The sequence below is a fragment of the Homalodisca vitripennis genome, chromosome 8, assembly GCF_021130785.1.
Source record: "Homalodisca vitripennis isolate AUS2020 chromosome 8, UT_GWSS_2.1, whole genome shotgun sequence".
NCBI lineage: Eukaryota > Metazoa > Arthropoda > Insecta > Hemiptera > Cicadellidae > Homalodisca > Homalodisca vitripennis.
The window spans coordinates 15,539,999-15,559,261 of NC_060214.1; the positions used below are offsets into that span (position 1 = coordinate 15,539,999).

The 19,263-nt window shown below is 32.5% G+C and overlaps 1 protein-coding gene across 1 annotated transcript in view; it reads left to right on the top strand.

Annotated features, from left to right (window-relative positions):
• The window catches only part of LOC124368029 (endoplasmic reticulum resident protein 44-like), a gene marked incomplete at its 5' end in the record, with an annotated part of 55,529 nt that extends 43,888 nt beyond the window's left edge, over positions 1 to 11,641 (top strand). Inside the window, 2 exon segments of the mRNA XM_046825301.1 lie at positions 2,342 to 2,634; positions 4,656 to 11,641. Of these exon segments, the coding sequence (XP_046681257.1) occupies positions 2,342 to 2,634; positions 4,656 to 5,002 (640 nt within the window).
• Positions 11,642 to 19,263: the final 7,622 nt, after the last annotated feature.

Below are 19,263 nucleotides of genomic sequence, written 5' to 3' on the forward strand. Positions count from 1 at the left end.
TTTTGTCAATGTTTTGAATATCTTTGATTGTTTTATAAGAATTGTTCAGCACTTTTTTGGGGCAACTTTTCTTTATTACTCATATTTTTTTAGATTGAAACATATTTTCATTGAATACTTGAATCGAAGTTGTTTATCATCTTTGTTCTTCCATTTGTCATTTGATTTCAAGTTTTGTCATAAATGCTTATTTTGAAATTGAAAATCTTTCCATTGTCTAACATGCGTATGAGATTCTTAAATTGCTTTGAAAAAATAAATTTATTAGTTGACAAAAATGTTATATACTTTTGATTTTATACATTATCAAATAAATATGTCTATTAATTTTGTATAGTGTCCTTTAAATGTAACCCAAACAATTACGTCTTTATTGGTAACAATAGGGATTTTCAAGTTAAATCTAATACCTGGACAATGTTTACAAATCAACACTCAGCATTGGACCTTTCTTCAAATATTACAAACTTTCTTAACATCATTTTTAATTTATACAATTTAAACAAGATTGTTACTAAAAGTGTGGTTATTCAAGTAAATTTAATTTTAGTTTCACAATTTTAATATAACTGTGTACATGTTTGAATTGTTAGTAAATTTAATACAGTTATTAGAAAGCTTCATAATTTGTATCACCTTATAATCAAACTTTTTGTACCAGTTTTTAAATTAAAAATTAAATATGTTGAAATGTCTTGCATACAATTGCCAATTTTAGTTTTGTAACATTAAAATTGTTAGACGTAATGTAAACAAAACATTAAATGACTTAATAAAAAAACTAAAATAAAACTAGTTAAAATAAACCATTTTAAAATTACATACGTTTATGTATTATGTTTTGGATACTTTAAAGTTGGGAAACACTACATCTATGCTTCGTAAGTTAGAATAAAGTTTTTATCATGTGAATGTGGTTTGCGGGTTCAGAGGATGTAACATAGGGTGATACAAGTTGTAGCTTTGTATTTTACTGCAAATTTTGATATTTTGTGTGTTGCAAATAAATATAAACTTAAAACAACCAAATGTAACGCTCATTAAAAACCCTTCTATCAACATTACACATTGCATATTGTAATACATTAAATATGTTATTTTATACCTATTTATTACTGTATTTTGTTTAGAATATTAATAGGAAATTATTGTTTAAACTGTAAGTCTTGTATAGCTAACATATTGTACAGCATAAAAGAAACAATAGTTAATAGGTGATTAAATGCATTAAATTATTTTGTGTTTAATATGAAAATGTTGAAGTCAAATAAAAAATCATATATAATGTGTCCACAAAATGTCTATAAATGAGTGATGAATAAATAAATCATTAAAAATTAAACGGTTATAATTATTTTTTGTATTTAGGTTTAAATTATATAACATTAGTTTTAATACATCAATAATCAATCCCCCATTGCATATGTCTTAAGGCTGAATGATATAAATATATTTTTGTATCATATTTTGGGTTTATTTTTAATGTATATATGTATCAGATAAGAGAGGTGGCCATTGAGACCATTCCTACCCTTCATATGCCTGATATTATTGATTGGTTCATTATCAGTGGCCATTGGGACCATTCCTACCCTTCATATGATATATTGTTGATTGGTAGATTATCAATGGCCATTGAGACCATTCCTACCCTTCATATGCCTGATATTGTTGAGTGGTACATTATCGGTGGCCATTGAGACCATTCCTACCCTTCATATGCCTGATATTGTTGATTGGTTCATTATCAGTGGCCATTGGGACCATTCCTACCCTTCATATGATATATTGTTGATTGGTAGATTATCAATGGCCATTGAGACCATTCCTACCCTTCATATGCCTGATATTGTTGATTGGTACATTATCGGTGGCCATTGAGACCATTCCTACCCTTCATATATCTGATATTGTTGAGTGGTAGATTATCGGTAGCCATTGAGACCATTCTTACCCTTCATATATCTGATATTGTTGAGTGGTAGATTATCAGTGGCCATTGAGACCATTCTTACCCTTCATATGACTGATATTGTTGATTGGTACTATAGAGACCATCTATATTATCCATATGAATGGAAATGTTGGATCAGTATATAAAGTGAGACAGGTAGTCTTGGAATGGGTTCTCCTTTACTGACTTTATATCTGGAATTGTTGATGGGTACTTTACAAATCCTAGAACAGAAAAATGTATAAAGTTTGCTTTTAGGTTGGTGTTTGTGATTTTGTTTTGTGCAGGATTTTATTCTTTGAATGTGTGGATTTCTAAAGTTCTTTTTTGAGTGTTCTTTCAAATAGTAATGTCCTATGGAAGTCTTACTGGTCTATCTGGTTTCAGGGACGTGGTGCGGCAGATGCACCCACCAGGGCAGCCGATTGTTGTGTTTCGGCCGGATGTGGCTCTATCCAACGAGCGCGACGAGACTTTCAACAATTCCCTCCTCAGTTACGACGAGACCAACGTGTGGATGTCGGAGAAGTGTGTGCCTCTCGTGCGTGAGATCACATTCGAGAACGCTGAGGAATTGACGGAGGAAGGCCTTCCATTCCTGATACTCTTCCACAAACCAAACGACGCTGACACCGTCAAACGCTTCAAGGACATCTGCCAGATGTTGGCAGCGGAGAAACGTAAGTTTTTAGAATTTTCTTCTGATGCTCGGTAGGGCGTTCAAATACAAGAATCAGAATTTCACCAGACATTTAACAAAACACTTATTTGTAGACTAAATACAGTTTTAAGCACATCTAATTATTTTTCATAATATCCTTTTTATTAACACTTTTTTTTTCCACCCAATTGGAAATTATTTTAACACGTTCACAACGACTTCCTTTTTCCAGCTGTTGGAATTTTTTAATATTAATGGCAAAGAAACGTAATAATTATGTTATGTTAAAATGTCTAAGTATAATAGGAGAGGAGATATATGTAGGCTTTGCAATTTTGCACAAAAAATGTATTTCAATATGTTCTTTCAATGTTTTTCTGTGTATCCAAGTACCTACACAGTTAATTTACCTACAAAATTAAACAAACGTGTCCCCAATGGGGTGCACAATAGTCTTAGGTATTTATGTAAGTGCAGGATCACATTTAACAAACTACCAAGACAGACAAACAACAAAAATGCACACACTTCACACAAATGGACACACTTTTTGAAAGCCCGGTGTTTACCTGATTGGGTTCATGACGGCAGTTGTGAAAGATCATGTGTACCCAATGGGGTACATGTCGTCATCAGAAAATGAAATAAGTCATTTCAGTTACTAATTGAGCACAAACATTTCCACCCCTTCGCTTCAAATCTGTGACCTCACAATTCTTCTTTGAGTGACCCAAACACTATCTTTGAATTGTGATAATCTCCAGTTTTAGTTGTGAAAAGTGAAAGACTGTTTCTGAATAAGCCACGAACATAACACGCTGGGAAAAATCCACGAATCCCATTGTAAAGCCGAGGAAATATAAAAAAATAATGTTCGCTCTGGAAAGAGTCTTGAAAACAAATATATTAGAGCTCCTTTTTGAATTTGAAGCTGATTAATCTTATTGTATTTTAAGACCCCTGGCTTGTAAAACTGTTAATGAAGATTTACCACATGCAGGCAATGATGATGCCAAATTGAGCGTCAACAAAGAATGATTGAGATGTGTGGTTTGATTGGTGATTTGTACGTGCGCTTCCCTTAAATTTGGTTGGTCCATAGAATTTTTGAAGATTGAGCTTTGTGATAAAAATCTTCTAGAATTAATTATAATTACACAAAGTTTCAATAATTATTAGAGGCTTAATATTAATGTTATGCAAGTTAAACAATTATGAAATACTAGTAAAAGATAATAATTCACCACGGTTTTATAGTAAAGTAAAAATACTAATCAAATATAACTTATTTAATACAACAAATAAAGTCACATTTTGAAAGTAGATAAGATGCTCGCACAACAGTCAATAATAGCGGAGTATCGCAAACAAACTATGCACATATTCAGAAACTGATTGCCCGAGCAAGTATATTCACTTGGAGCATCAGCTGGGCCACTGAGAGTGCACTTGGACTGACAAAACAAACAAACATTTGAGTTCTAACTGTCACTGAATGTTACGATGATTCACACTGCACATTGTATTATACTAAAACACCAAAGAAACACTCGTATGCATTCTAAAGGACTTTTGTGGACTTATTCCTAGCTGAGTTTAAGATATTTTCACTGTATATATTGTAAATTTGAATTTTTTTTGTAGGTAAACTATGAAAAGAAATAAGTAAAATGTGAATGAAATTTTAAAAAAATTAATAGTTCTCCACTATTCTATAAGTTCAAAAAAAGTATCTTTAAGATAAAGCCATGGAGTTTATGTTTCTCTAGTTTGTATTTTTATAAGACTACAATAACTCAGATTGTCTATTGAATTCATTAGTACAATTCGTGGTAGTTTAATTGAGAATTGTTCTCAAGTAGATATTTAGCATAATGTAGTTACAAAAAATAAAAATGGGTTTTTGAAATTAAAATTTCAAGTGTGATTTTCTTAAGAAATCTGTCTATGCACCGTTGATATTCCCTTAAATGATAAGAAATTTATTTTCCCATATTTTGGCCATTACGTTTAATAACTTTATTGTATATATTTTTATAGAAAATATCAATTTCTTAACGGCTGACGGAGTGAAGTTCGCCCACCCGCTGCATCATTTGGGAAAGTCCCAAGACGATCTGCCGCTGATTGCTATTGACAGTTTCCGCCACATGTACATGTTCCCGGACATCCGGAATATGGACAAGCCCGGAGTGTTGTTGAGCTTCATCAAGGACCTGTACTCGGGCAAGTTGCACAGAGAGTTCCACTACGGTCCTGATACCAACGAGGTGTTACAAGTGGAGGGGAAAGTGGGGGGCCTGCCCTCGACCACGCCTCCCGAGTCCACGTTCAAGAAACTCGGCCCGTCCAAGAACAGATACACGCTGTTGCGCGACGAACTGTGAACGCTCCCCACACATCACCTCACTCGGACACTACTGTCTACTGTGTTCGTCACACCTTTCTGTACATACCTTCCCTTTGTGTTTTATGTATCGTGTGTTTTCACCAAGAGTGTTGGTAACTGTGTAAAACCGTGAGGCTGTGTATTGGTTGGATGCTGTGTATTATTTGTAGTTAAGTTCCCGAGCGCTAAATATTTCAGCCCTATTCCGACTCTATTTTAGATTCCACATCGGTTTTGAGATGACTTATTCGTACCATGCAATCATACTAGTTGCGGATTATTCATAATAACAATTTTTTTTTGTTTCACAGCTCCTCTTTGCTATAATTAAAATAAACCAATCCCTTGTAAAAAATGAATATTCTAATACCTAATGTTTTACAAACCGAGTAATATATTAAATCATAAACATAAATCACAAATAATAAAAGTGTTTGTACATAAATACTGAAAATTTGTACTCGTATTTTTTCTATTTAAGTTCAATGTACACAAAATGTATAAGTAGTTTTCTGAATATAATTAATACTAATTGACATTGTAGTGCAATGCAACCTGAATCTCACTAATTTCTCTCTTCGCTTTTAATATTTTTGTTTCCCTTTGAGCATAAAACTCGAAATTACTTCACTATTTGAAACTATAACTTTTATTCACTACAACTAATTGTTAAAATCGATAAAAAACCATTAACAGATAATGAGTCTTGATCTAATAGGTCTTGGTGAAAACATAACTTATAATTTGTGTTTGTGTCGGAATACTAAACTATATAAAACCTTTCTGTCTAATTTTATCAGTGTTTATATTATTTTAACTGTTTAAAAGTTTCAGTTGTCGTATTAGTAGGTATTTGTTAGGACTTTTGTCAACTTAAAGGATTTATTTGATCTACTTAGTAAATGTTCAAAAGCCATGTTAGGTAATGAGTAAATGTATTTTTTTTATTTTGCCATTTAAATAGTAAAGTCTTAAGTATATTTTATTTAATGTTGAATATGGTTTTTGATCTCTTAGTTCTTTTCCTCAAAATTGATTTGTTGTTGTGTACAAATTAGCATCATTTATAGATTGTAGTGTTGATAAGTTAAGGTTATAATTAAAATTACCCGTGCAGGATAATGTACCAAGGGTATTGTATGGTAAATTTAATGTCATAATAAATTGGGATTTTTGTCCAAATTGATTAGCAAACATCCTTGTTTATTGTTATACTGTAAAATACAACTAGATAACAAACAATGGAAATATTAAGTTTGAACTATTGAAAACTTCTGTCTTTCCCAACAGTTTAAAAATATTATTTTGTAGTTTCATATATAAGGTACAGTGGTAAAAAAAAAACATTGAATTAGAAGGAATAGGAAATTCTATAGTTTTTAATAAACCTCTATAAGTATAAAGTATCAAACGTCTTTTGTTTGTTAAATGTAAAGTTTTAAGGTTTTTAATGTTTCACTGAAAATACCAAGGTCATAAATGCTTACTCCATTTTGAGATAATGGTGTTGTTGAAATTCAATAGTTAAATGTTAAGATTTAATTATGGTTTATCCAAATAAAAACGCATTTATAATTAAAAATTGTTTGATTTTTTAAAGCGATTGTACAACAGGAATATCATATCAGGAAATACAAAAATTAAAGATTTTCAAATGATTCATGTAACCATAATATCCATGTTGAAATGATACAATTCTTGCATAAACAAGTGTGTGGAATAAATATATGTCTTATATGTACAGTTTTTAATTTTTGTAACGTAGTATATTCTAATTTGAAATGGGTTGTATTTTTATTTTGCACCTTTACCTTGAGTATTAATTCACTGGTGGTTTGGTTTGTCCTATTTTTTAGTACACATGTTTAAATTTCCCTCAAACCATACTGTTAAGTTTTTATTATAGTTTTAAAAATTGGGCTATAGTTATTTATTAGTACAAGATATAATATAGATCTACTAACTAATCATGCGTGAGGTTCCCATAAGCTGGTCTGTTGGTATTGATGCAGTTTTTAAGCTGTACTGGTTTACGAGGGGGTATCTCACTCCAACCATTTGTTTGAAAATTAATATTTTATATTTTGGTCTGTAATGTATGTCATGATTAGACAACATTTGTATTGTTTCATGTGACCATCTTAGGATTTTGTTTTTATATGGACAATTTTCAGAACTTAGAGTCTTTCATTGCAAATCTAAGTATAGTTAAAATAAGTTTAAAGGCTTAAGCACTCTCGCAAGTGTTTACTCACAGACCTAAGCACTTTCGTGTGTGCACTCACAGACCTAAGCGCTCTTTCCTGTGCTCTCACAGACCCAAGCACTTTCGTGTGTGCACTCACAGATCTAAGCGCTCTTTTGTCTGCTCTCACAGGCATAAGCACTTTCGTGTGTGCACCCACAGACCTAAGCGCTCTTTTGTGTGCTCTCACAGAGATAAGCACTTTCGTGTGTGCACTCACAGACCTAAGTGCTCCTTCGTGTGCTCTCACAGACATAAGCACTTTCGTGTGTGCACTCACAGATCTAAGCGCTCTTTTGTATGCTCTTACAGACATAAGCACTTTCGTGTGTTCACTCACAGACCTAAGCGCTCTTTCCTGTGTTCTCACAGACCTAAGCACTTTCGTGTGTGCACTCACAGATATAAGCACTCGTGTGTGCACTCACAGATCTAAGCGCTCTTGTGTGCTCTCACAGGCATGACCACTTTCGTGTGTGCACTCACAGACCTAAGCGCTCTTTTGTGTGCACTCACAGATCTAAGCGCTCCTTTGTGTGCTCTCACAGACCTAAGCACTCTCGCGTGTGCACTCACAGACATAAACATTCTCGTGTGTGTTCTCACAGATATAAGCACTCTCGTGTGTGCACTCACAGAATTAAGCGCTCTTTCATGTGCTCTCACAGATATAAGCACATTCGTGAATGCACTCACAGACCTAAGTGCTCTTTCGTGTGTTCTCACAGATATAAGCACTCTTGTGTGTGCACTCACAGAATTAAGCGCTCTTTCGTGTGCTCTCATAAACCAAAGTGCTCTCACATGTGAACTCACAGACCTAAGATGTCTCGCATGCGCACTCGCTGATCTAAGCACTCACATTAGGCTGTTCTGTGCAGTGATTCTATTTGTTAATCCTTATTAAATTATTGTATTACATATTTGTAATCTTCATACCAAAATAAGAAAATGAGTTGAAATTTGTTCCACTTAATTGATAATGCGTTACCAAAGGTTGAAAATTTACCTAAACATATTTCTAACGAAAACCACCAAGTGGCCTAAGGGCTAATTTTAGATTTACATGAAAAGACCTGTGTACCAAAGATACTATAAGGTAACAGGCAGTGATGAGACCTGATTTATCACAGACCATAATAATACCTGATTGGTCGTTGACGACATCGATGGATTTAGATGATTGGATATCGGATATTTGCCATTGTTATACGTTGAAAAACGTTTGTAACATATAATGATTGGAAATGTTTGTGATACTATCATCGTTCCAAATCATCCCATCATCAATACCAGACTGTAATAAAAAATACAGTTTCGTCAAATCTATCGTGGAAGTTAGTGATGACTTTTAAATTGGGAATTTGTTGAAATCTTAATAAGCATAATCGTTTTAAATGATTGATTAATTGTATTTAAAATGGTACAGTTCAGTAATTTATCAAACGTTGCAATGTGAGATAGATGGTGGGTGGATGTGGTTGAAGTCATAAAGTTAATATTTTGGCTTTTTGCGTGACAATAGCCTATATTGTTGAGCATAATCTGGATATTTAAAACCAATTATTTACTAATTTAATAATATTCCGAGGTGATGGGGAGGGGGTGAATGATTATGTGTACAAGGTTTTAGTAAAACAATCACTAAGTTGATTGTCCTTGTTCAGCAGATATTGCACCCTGCGATTTTCCTTTTTCACAAGATATATAATTGGTTATTTAGTAGATAAGATGATAACTGCTCTGTCCATGTCAACAGGCAGGAAAATGAAAATTATCACGCATGGAACAATTTGCACATATCAACAGTTTGACTGATACGGATTATTATACGTCAACATGAAAGCCAATGGGTGTGAGAACAGCTGCCATAATATCCAATTATTTTACATAGTTATTGAACAGAACAAACAAAGAGCCTCTGTTACCTTGATTTAATTAGAGGTGTTTACAATTTTAGTCTAAATGTTATTATAAACGTACAAAACATATTTTTTACGTAATTTTAGTAACCTGATTCTTTTTTCACATAACTATGTTTGTGGTAAAAAACCTATAGTGTTTTTTCTGTGACCTAAATTTTAAAATGGTTACTTAAACCACAAAAAATTGTGGACTGAAATGATGAAAATTATTGAGATGTTTTTATTTTATTTTAGTCAATTGTAGTGGGTTATGTTTTTCAAATCTATTCTTATTAACAACTTATATCCACCATGTATGTTATTCACTAGCATTAAATCACCATAGAATATTTCACACATTTATAAGCATAGTTTTTACAGAAGTTAGGGAATTACAAGAAAAACATACATTGCTCAGTGAGGCGTTAAAAAAATTGTATTTTGAAATTAGTATGCAAATAATTTTAAATCGTAATACCATAGTGTCATCTATGTTAGGAGTTTCTAGTTATTATTTGTTTAATAATTTAAAGTAAAAGTCAAAAGTTTATAATTTTCTAGTACTACCATCCAAATTCAAATTGAGTAACAGCAATAAAGTACTTGAACTTTACCAAGCCTCGTTAAAATTAGTAAGCTACAATTAATTAGACTTCTCAGTGGACAAAAGACGGCTCTACTGTAAAACCAATTTTTTTATTTCAGTTTAAAATTAAATGTAGCAACATTAAAAGAAAAAATACAAACAGATTATAAACACTAGGACAGTAAATCTATTTAGCGAGTAGTAAAGTTTAAAATTCTGCAGAGACAATTGTGCAAAATAACAGAACACCCGATATTACAAACCGTACGTTTGGAAACGGAATATGACACGTAAAAGTAGAAACTATATTTAAAATACATAAAAGTGATTAAATCCAACAAAACTTGCCTGCTAACTACGGAAATGGTAAGTAAACCCAATTATTAAACAGAAGGATGGAAGGCCGAGCTTGTGTCCGTAGACGCCACGAGCTCGGTGGCAAATAATGCAATCGTCCAGTTGACATTTTTTGTTAGCCCCACAAACAATGTGACAAATGGTCAGATCTCGGCATCTGATCATTACATCGCAATTACATCAGTGAACATACAAAATAGCTACACAAAAAAATAGCATATACAAAATACTGAATGGAACTTTAAAATACATTGTGATTCTGAGTCAAATTACGGTTATGTGTCCTTAGCTCGTTAACATTGAATACAAATATTTAGCTGAGTATTATTGGCTGAAAACTGAACTATAGATGAATATTAAGATAAAAATCTAGATATAGATGAACAAATAGTGGGAGGTAATAATAACAAGTCATTTGTTACAACATGACTTTCCAGTTCAAATAGTACTGTGATTATAGTAAGAGATGTCTGTACTGGCTACCATTTTGGTTTTAGCCGCAATACAACGATGTTAAACCTCAAATACGTTTACTCATTTATTTATGATCGTAGAATGATGGGAGACTTCTCATTTTAAAGATATAATGAATGCACATCCAAACGTTGTTTAAATTTAAATTATTTGTATTTATATGGTTACAAAAAACATACACTTATAACAAAACTGAAGCATTTTGGATGCGTATCAACTGTATCTATAAGATGAGACTTTTATTATCCCGAGACCAAAAATAAAGTTTTAACGTTGTTCTTATGGAGGTTACGATTTACAAGATCAAAAGTGTAAAAACAAGGATGAGGCACGAGTTTAAAATTACATTTGTAGATGTCGGGTAAATACATGCAGGATGCAGAGATACACACACAAAAACGCTCGTCACAGATTATACAGAAATTAAAGTTGATGTGTGACATGACACAGACTTGTGTAAGTGTTAAATGCCGTGGTTTAAGAGGGTTACAAAATGGTGAACTTTAAAGATGAGAAGGAATTACGATTTGATTATGAAATTGATTTATTATTCTGATACATCTGTTCATTTAATTTATGTGTCACCTCAATATTTGCACAGTCACTAAGAACATTTATGTATATAATGTTTTAACATTGAATAATTTATACCATTTAATTTTTGTCTTCAGTCAATCCATGATATTTTTTGTACCAGCAATTTTACATACACAACTTGTACATTGTTGTTTAATTTTGTAATAATAATAGTAATATACTTAAAGCGACATAATAACTATTCTCTTTCCCTTGTTTCATTAAGGTAATGAATAGTGTTTTGTGTGATATTGTATAATGAGTCCCAACTGTATAGACTTGTTAATGTATTTATTATTGTGTTAGTTAGCTCAGTTGATACCAATAACAAGGCTCTAATGGTAAAACATTGACTAGTTTAAATATATTTTTAATTAACTGATCCGTAATAATACATATTTAAATGAAAGTTTGACTACACAAAATACATTTGGGAAACTTGTATTAATAGGTAAATTTGCATTGTAAAGAATAAATAAACTTGATTTTTTACTAGAAGTTGTTGTTAATTATACAACCTGAGTTATTAATGTATTTGTATTCTATTGTTGTATACAGTCCAGAAGCTAAGGCAAATTTAAAATACACTTGTTACCAATTACTTGATTTACCAGTGATAAAAGTTAAAGTAGCATCAATAAACCACGTGGACACTGGCTGGTTAAAGTCTTTAGGATTGAATCGTAATGTATTTCCATACAATTCACATGTGTGCAGTATTTTGAATAAAATACCATTCCCGTAGTTGTGTTATATGCCTATAACTTTTTTCTACTATTTTTTTATAGATACAGACCTTTTATTTTACTAGATTTATTATAACTCCCTATTCATACTTTCTCATTGTCTATACAGTAAAGGTTTAATCGAAATAACAATTTGATTAAATTGGTTAATTTGATAAAAACTTGTTTTTACTTAAAAATATAGTCTTTTGGTAAAGCACTTTAAAATTTTAAGAAACGAAGCATATCTGGTTACTCTTCAGTTACATTCTTCAAGCCAAATTTGGTCAAGATCGGTTTGTTTGTCAAGTGCTTACATAAAGAAAAACATTTTGTGAAAATTTCTCACTTTAATCCTAATGTAGAGAAGGATAAGATAGGGATTGGTTCTGGTGATAAGAACAACCAACACTGGTTTTCAGTGGAAGTTTTACATGTGGTTTTTGGAACTCTCAACTGTAAAAAGTTGTCAAAATTGTCTGTGTCATAGTTTTGTATATTTTTATCAAAAGAACCACAGTAAATTTGCTCTGAATTTTATTTAAACATTCAATATGTAAAAACCACTATATACTTAAGAAAATTACACAAATTGAGTCTTTCTACACATTTTTGTTCTAAAGTTACAGCAGTTTTAAATTTGGTTGACATGCTAATAGCTGTGTTACAGACTCTGACTGATGAAACTCTACATGCAAGGCTATTTTATGAATATCTCCAAAGGAATTTTGCATTTTCAACATGTTTAATTTACAAAATATTTAAACTCATCCACATTGAGTAGTGGGGATTTCACCATTGTCATTTGTATCACTAGAAGGTTTACTAGGAAGAAATTCCGTTCTAGCATTGACGTGCAGGATGATGTGGAAGGCTTCAAAAAGTTCTGGCTCTCCAAATTTTCTAAGATAATCATATTAATAATTCTGGACCAGTTCTGAACTTACTGGTAAGTACAAAATTTTCAAATTGCATTATTATTCATAACGATGATCAACCACTTAGCCTCGGAAGGTGCTACTTCCCAACCATTGACAGTAGAGCCTGGTGAACTGATTGGTTGCCTTCAGAAGGGTGGAGATGGTGATTGGTTAATTGGTCTTTATAAATCTACTGGGGGTGTCAGATAAGAATATACATTTCTTTTATATATTCATATCTCATTAATCATAGACAATTGGTAAATGTCAATGGTAAGTGGTCGGAGGAAACTACTGTGGAGTGGGGTGTTCCACAAGGCTCCGTTTTGGGTTCCCCACTTTTCTTAATCTTTATAAATTATCTGCCTTTGTCTGTAAAAACCATTTTATATGCAGATGACACAAAAATTTTGATCTTGCATTGTTGGCAAATGATATATTAAAAAATGCCTCAAATTGGTTTTACGCAAATGGGTTGTTGCTTAATAAGGACAAATACAAACAAATGTTATTTAATCTTAGGCATAATTCGGATCCATTGGATGATGGTTTCTCAAACATAGTTCAGTTCTTGGGATATAGACAAAAATTTGACATGGGAAGCACACATTGATTACTTGTTTATTTATCTCTTGAGTAGACTGAATGATATAATACTTGTAAATTATATTTTGCCTTCTTAAAATCTGCCTTTAGATATGGACTAGTACTGTACGGTAACTGCTCTAGGATTGAAGATATATTATTACTGCAGAAGAAGACTATTAGAGCTCTTAAAAATGTGAACCTAGAGAACATTGTAAAGGACTTCCAATTCCAAACTATTATACACACGCACACACACATATATATACAGAATGGTAAAAAAGTCCCGGAACGGTTTAATATATTTTTTTACCAATATAGATAAAGTAATGAGACTTGGTATATCAATAATAGCCATAAATGTCTAGTTTTTTAAGGTATTAAAACTTTTTTATCCCTTATGGGGGACGGCCCACGAGGAGTCAGACAAAATTCTTAAATAGCAGCATAGGTCGAGTTTTATATCAAATTAAAGGTCTTAGTTAGTAGAACACATTGCCGTAAACCGGACCTCAAAAGGTTCACTCTAACTGAAATGGCGGCGTTTTAAAGTTATTCGTCATTTATTCAAATAAGTCATTCTCTTACATTAAGATAACATTAATTTAATAATTAGAATTGAAAATTTAGTACTTACAGTTATAGAAAGTGTTCAAAATGTTGTCCAAGTTTCTCTTGGCAATAGCCCAATCTGTGGTAGAAGCCTTCAATAACTTTTTGAATCATCTCAGGAGGTATTTGATGAGTTTCCTCTGTTATGCGGTGAATTAGTTCTTGCTTGACAGAGAGTTTCGCAATCGTTGGATAGGACGTAGGGGAGCAATAGAGTGGCCACCTAGATCACCTGATCTAAATCCTCTTGATTTCTTTTTATGGGGTTATTTAAAACAAAGGGGTTTTTTAACTAAGCCTGCCAACACAGAAGAACTCCTACAATAATTGATACAGTGATAGAAATGAAAATTGAAATAACGATCATAATTTGGAAAGAGAAACCAATAGAATATTTGTGCACCATACAACATGAGACTAAATAAACCAATTTGGAAAACTATCAGTATACCAAAATTCAAATTGAGCTTTAAAACTAAACACCAATAGTTTTAATTTTATGCAGTACAGCAATTGGTCAAATTCCTAAAATCAGGAATATACAAATAAAAATACTGTGGATGTGATAATATTAGCTAGATAAAATTGGCCAACATCTTAAAACAAGATTTAGAGAACATATTCACCTCTAAATTCAAATTAGTATGAAATCACATTTTGCTGAACATTTAATAACACCAAACAATTATGAAGTGCTTGAAAGTAATTAAAAAATTGCAAAAAGGGCAAAAATATGAATACTAAGGAAGAATTACATATTTTATTTAACTAAGTGTATCCTCAAAATGTCTAATATTATGCAAGTAAATATACCCTAAAAGTCCAACACAAACTCACACAATAAACTTCTGCAAGCAAAATTTAGACGCCTTAAAAGCTGTCCTTCACGAAGAAAACTGGGTAGAAATACACTCCGAACAAGATGTAGATAAAGCATCCAATCTCTTTTATGGAACTGTAAGAAGAGCTCTTGACTACATGTGCCCCATTAAAAAATCTAGATCGAAAACTAGGAAAAACTCAAGGCCACTCTATGATCATGTTTCTATCGAGTACAAAAACGAATACATAACAGCCCTACACAAGTACAAATTGAGTGGTACACAAATTGATAAGGAAAATATGACCTTGAAAAAGAAAATTGATGATCTGAGACAAAGAACAGTGAAGCGCAATGCCACTGCACACCAAATAACACTAGCTCAAAACAAACCTAAAGCGTTGTGGCAAATTATTAATTCAAATTGTGGCAAATTATAGGCTTAGCTCTAAAACTAGTAAGTTATAAAAATAAAACATTTAAATGCTACTGTGGTTTATTAAAGAATATTTTGTAATTATGTGTGTGTGTGTCTTTAATCTTTATTTGCATATTTACATTGCTCCTGTAACAAATTATAACATTTATAGTTACTATCAAGCCCATACTCAGGCCAATTTTTTTGGACAATTTTACCGGTGCCTGGGCCTTGCCAAACGTCTATTTGAATGGTGCCATCAGATGGTGGCGTGGTATAACACCCACCAAACCTGAGTACGGCCCTGGTTACTATAAAAACTACTAACGTATATTGAGTACAGTATTCCTTCATCATAGTTCAGCGTCTGGAATCTGAGGCGATCATAGACTTGGATCCTGTACTCTGGACTGGAATCATGTTCGTCTTTAGGGATCCAAAAAAGTCGGTGACGAAGAAGCTCAAATTGAACTCTTCAGATCGTTTCGATACCAGGGACACCTAGACTACAAAGTATAGTGTAATCTAAGTGAAGAGATATGCTCATTGTCTCATAAGGTGTACAATTGAGTTGTTAATCTCTTGAGATGAACATGTCTCCAGATTCCAGAAGTCAAGTCTGTGACAGCGTCAGATTCCAGATGCTACACTAAAGGAGGTGAACTCAACATTCACATTGAATCAACCTTTCCCACTCTAGCTACATTATGTGTAATTGGTACAATTTCACGTGTTTAAGCACATAATAAAATTCACATTGATAGCACTCAGAGAGCCTGTTGAGTTTGGGCGAGCGTCACAGTTATCGGAGAGTTACACAATGAGTAGTAGAATTGATTGATGGCTTTGCTTATCTACTTACGACAGATCAGATTTACTCAGTTAATGCGACAGTATAACCTGTGGACATATGACAACGAGTCGAGCTGCTTGCAGATTATATGTGATAAGAGCTGCGGCACTTGAGGTGGTCAAGTAAACACTTGACTGCTAGTAATTCCAAAGGTTGATGATTTCTAGCCTTCACGATGAAATGTTTGGTTGTTTTCGTCAAAGTAACATTGTTTCCATTAATCTAAATTTATTTAAAAATACTTCTTTCAAAGTATTTATGTTAAGACCATTTTTAAGTGACGAAGGAAAAAATTGCACAATACCTAGTTGAATTACCTGACAAAAGGCGTCTTATCTCATCTCGAGACATTTCTTATCTCATATACAGGTTGTTCCAGTGGTCTAAATATGCTTATGAAAGAAAGGAAATTTTTTTCCTTTTATATCTTACCTCTTTCAGAACTAAGCCTGATAATAGTAGACAGGCAGTAGCGTAACTAAGGGGTGATGAGGGGGCAAAACTTGTTTGTTATACAGCAGTTAAATATTTCAGATTTAAGCATATCTAATTTATTCAAACATAGATTTATTCCATTCATAGTCCTCGTTCCCATTCCGTATGCTCTTTAATAATAACCCCCCCCCAAAGCAAAGTGCTAGTTACACCACTGGCTACTTGACAAAAATAGGATTGGGCATTGGTATCATGAGGAAATTGGAAAGATGTATTAAAACTTATTAGTAAATTAAGATGAAATTTCACTTTGTATTCATAATTTGTCACAGGTAAAATAATTATCTATACTGTTATATAAAAATTAAATAGCGTCTGTCTGTGTGTTACACAATCACGTACAAACTTTTCAAATCAATTTTATTTCTCTCATTACGTGCAATTAATACATTAACCGTACTTTGGTATGAGAAAGTTCCCACCTTTACATGGGAGCTGAGTCCACGAAGTTGAAAGTGCAATATAATTGCAGTAGCAGTCGGCTGTATCAGAACAATTGTATTGACATTTTACATGGTCATTCTTGGGGTTCCTGGTTAACAGATAGGCCTATTCCTATTTCGAAAATACGCCACATTGGTCTTGATAACTTCCTTAACACTCCAGTATATTTACGGGCTTGGCTTAATCATCAGATAGTAAATGTGTTTTTAATCACCTGTCAAAGTCAAGAATAATAAGTATAATAATTTATGCAGATTTAAACAGGTAAAGGTTTGTTGTTAATTATCTGCCAAAGTCAGTTACACTTTTAATGTCATGTTATGTGCAGAAGCTTTTCTCTATACAGGTTTTATTTGGGGAATTTTAATCAACTGCAGTAAAATGCCATCATATATTATATCATAACAATAAGGGTGTTAACTGAAAAGCTAAAGACTTCTATTTAAGTCTCCCTTTAGACTTTAGATTTCTCCACACTGGCCTAAAATAGTTCAACTGTTTCTGAAATCCATTTGAGCTATTCAATAAAATATTGAAAAGAAATCGAGACATTTCAGATGCACTTACAAACAAAGGTTTACTCTCTAACATCAGACGTCCATCTTTAAACTTAAATCTGAAATGGAGATTGGAACATCTTTCAGTGACTATCACTTATCTCAGGATTGTTTGGAATACCACTTAAACACAATGTGCTCATGGTGCCCGTGTTTTTCAAAATGAAATTACATGAGAAGCTGCGGGTAACTATTAATATTAATATATATATTTTAAGCAAGTTTGTTGAAGTTATATTGGATGGCATGTTAGAATAAAACTAATTAATTTTATTAGTGTTCCTCCTTCTTTACTTTTAAAACATTTTACAAATAGAATTTAATGGTTTAAGTGTGTTTTGATGATTATACTATCATTTTGACTCTATAATTATTTTGTTATGGCATTAATGCCTAATAATGTAACATAATTTCTCTATCTGTAGGTACTTTAATAAGAACTACTTATATAATGTATGAATGATGATAACATTTCAAAGAAATACTCATGAATTCTGTGTTGGTTTTCAATCAGAGAATAGAAACTGAACACAAGACAGGGGAAAATGTAAAAGAGACAGATTCAAATCTGGTCATTGGTTAGGCTGTCACCAATTACCTAAAATGACCACAATTAGGTAGTTTATACAGCGATTATCAGACCAGCTGGATCACTCTGTATAGGCCAGATTGAAATAAAATCTGTTATTCCAACTGCAGTCCCACATTTTGAACTCCACATAACCCAGGGAAAATATATTCAACTCTGTTGAATATAATTTTAATTTAATTTAATTTCTGATCTCTGATTATTTTAGGAAAAAATAGTTTTAATTACGATTAACCATATCTACAGATGGTACCAAAACACTTTGGAAAAACTGTTTTTAACTGAATTTAATGTAACACCTTTGTGCATTGTAGAGAAACAAAGTTTTTTTTCAGGACCCCCAATGAAAACTTCTGAAAATTCGGAGGACTTCGGAAAATTTAGGCATTAGAAGAAAAATGCTACATGGCGAAGTTATGGGGTAAAATACAAATTAGTGCTAAACAAAATAAATAAAAATAGTTGATCTGCTTAATTTAAAATGTGCTTTTACGTTTGCATTCAGAACTGGAATACCTATAACTTCATTATGATTGCACTCCCAAAAATCACAACCAAAATCCACCCATGAAAAGCTAGTTTTCTGCAGACCATGTCTTGTAAAGAGAGTACAATTTGTACAGTTACCTAGAAAAAATAAAATCTACATTGAGTCATCCTCACAGGCAATAAGGCATGACTCAAGGCCTTAAGGACCCGTCTTGGGACCCTTGTTTATCTGGTACTTCAACGCCTCCTTGAAGTGGTTAACAAGGGAAGTATTTATCCACATACAGATTACTCAAAACTATCTAGTACTGGGACAGGATGAAAATGACACTGAAGCCATTTCCTGAAAAGATTTGGCAAAGGAAAGTGAATTCGTTAGTGAAAATACTTTCTTTTTAATTTAACAAAACAAGTGTAGTTACCTTTTGTACCAAGCAGAGTAAGAGAAAATTATATCCTAATCTTATAGTTAAAGGCAAATATTGAGTTTGTTGTAAAACATTATACGAAGAACTACATATCTGAAATATTTAATGTACATTTGATTCCACACTTAACAGATAACTGAAAAACAATAATAAACCACACATAATGAAACGTGTGTGAAAAA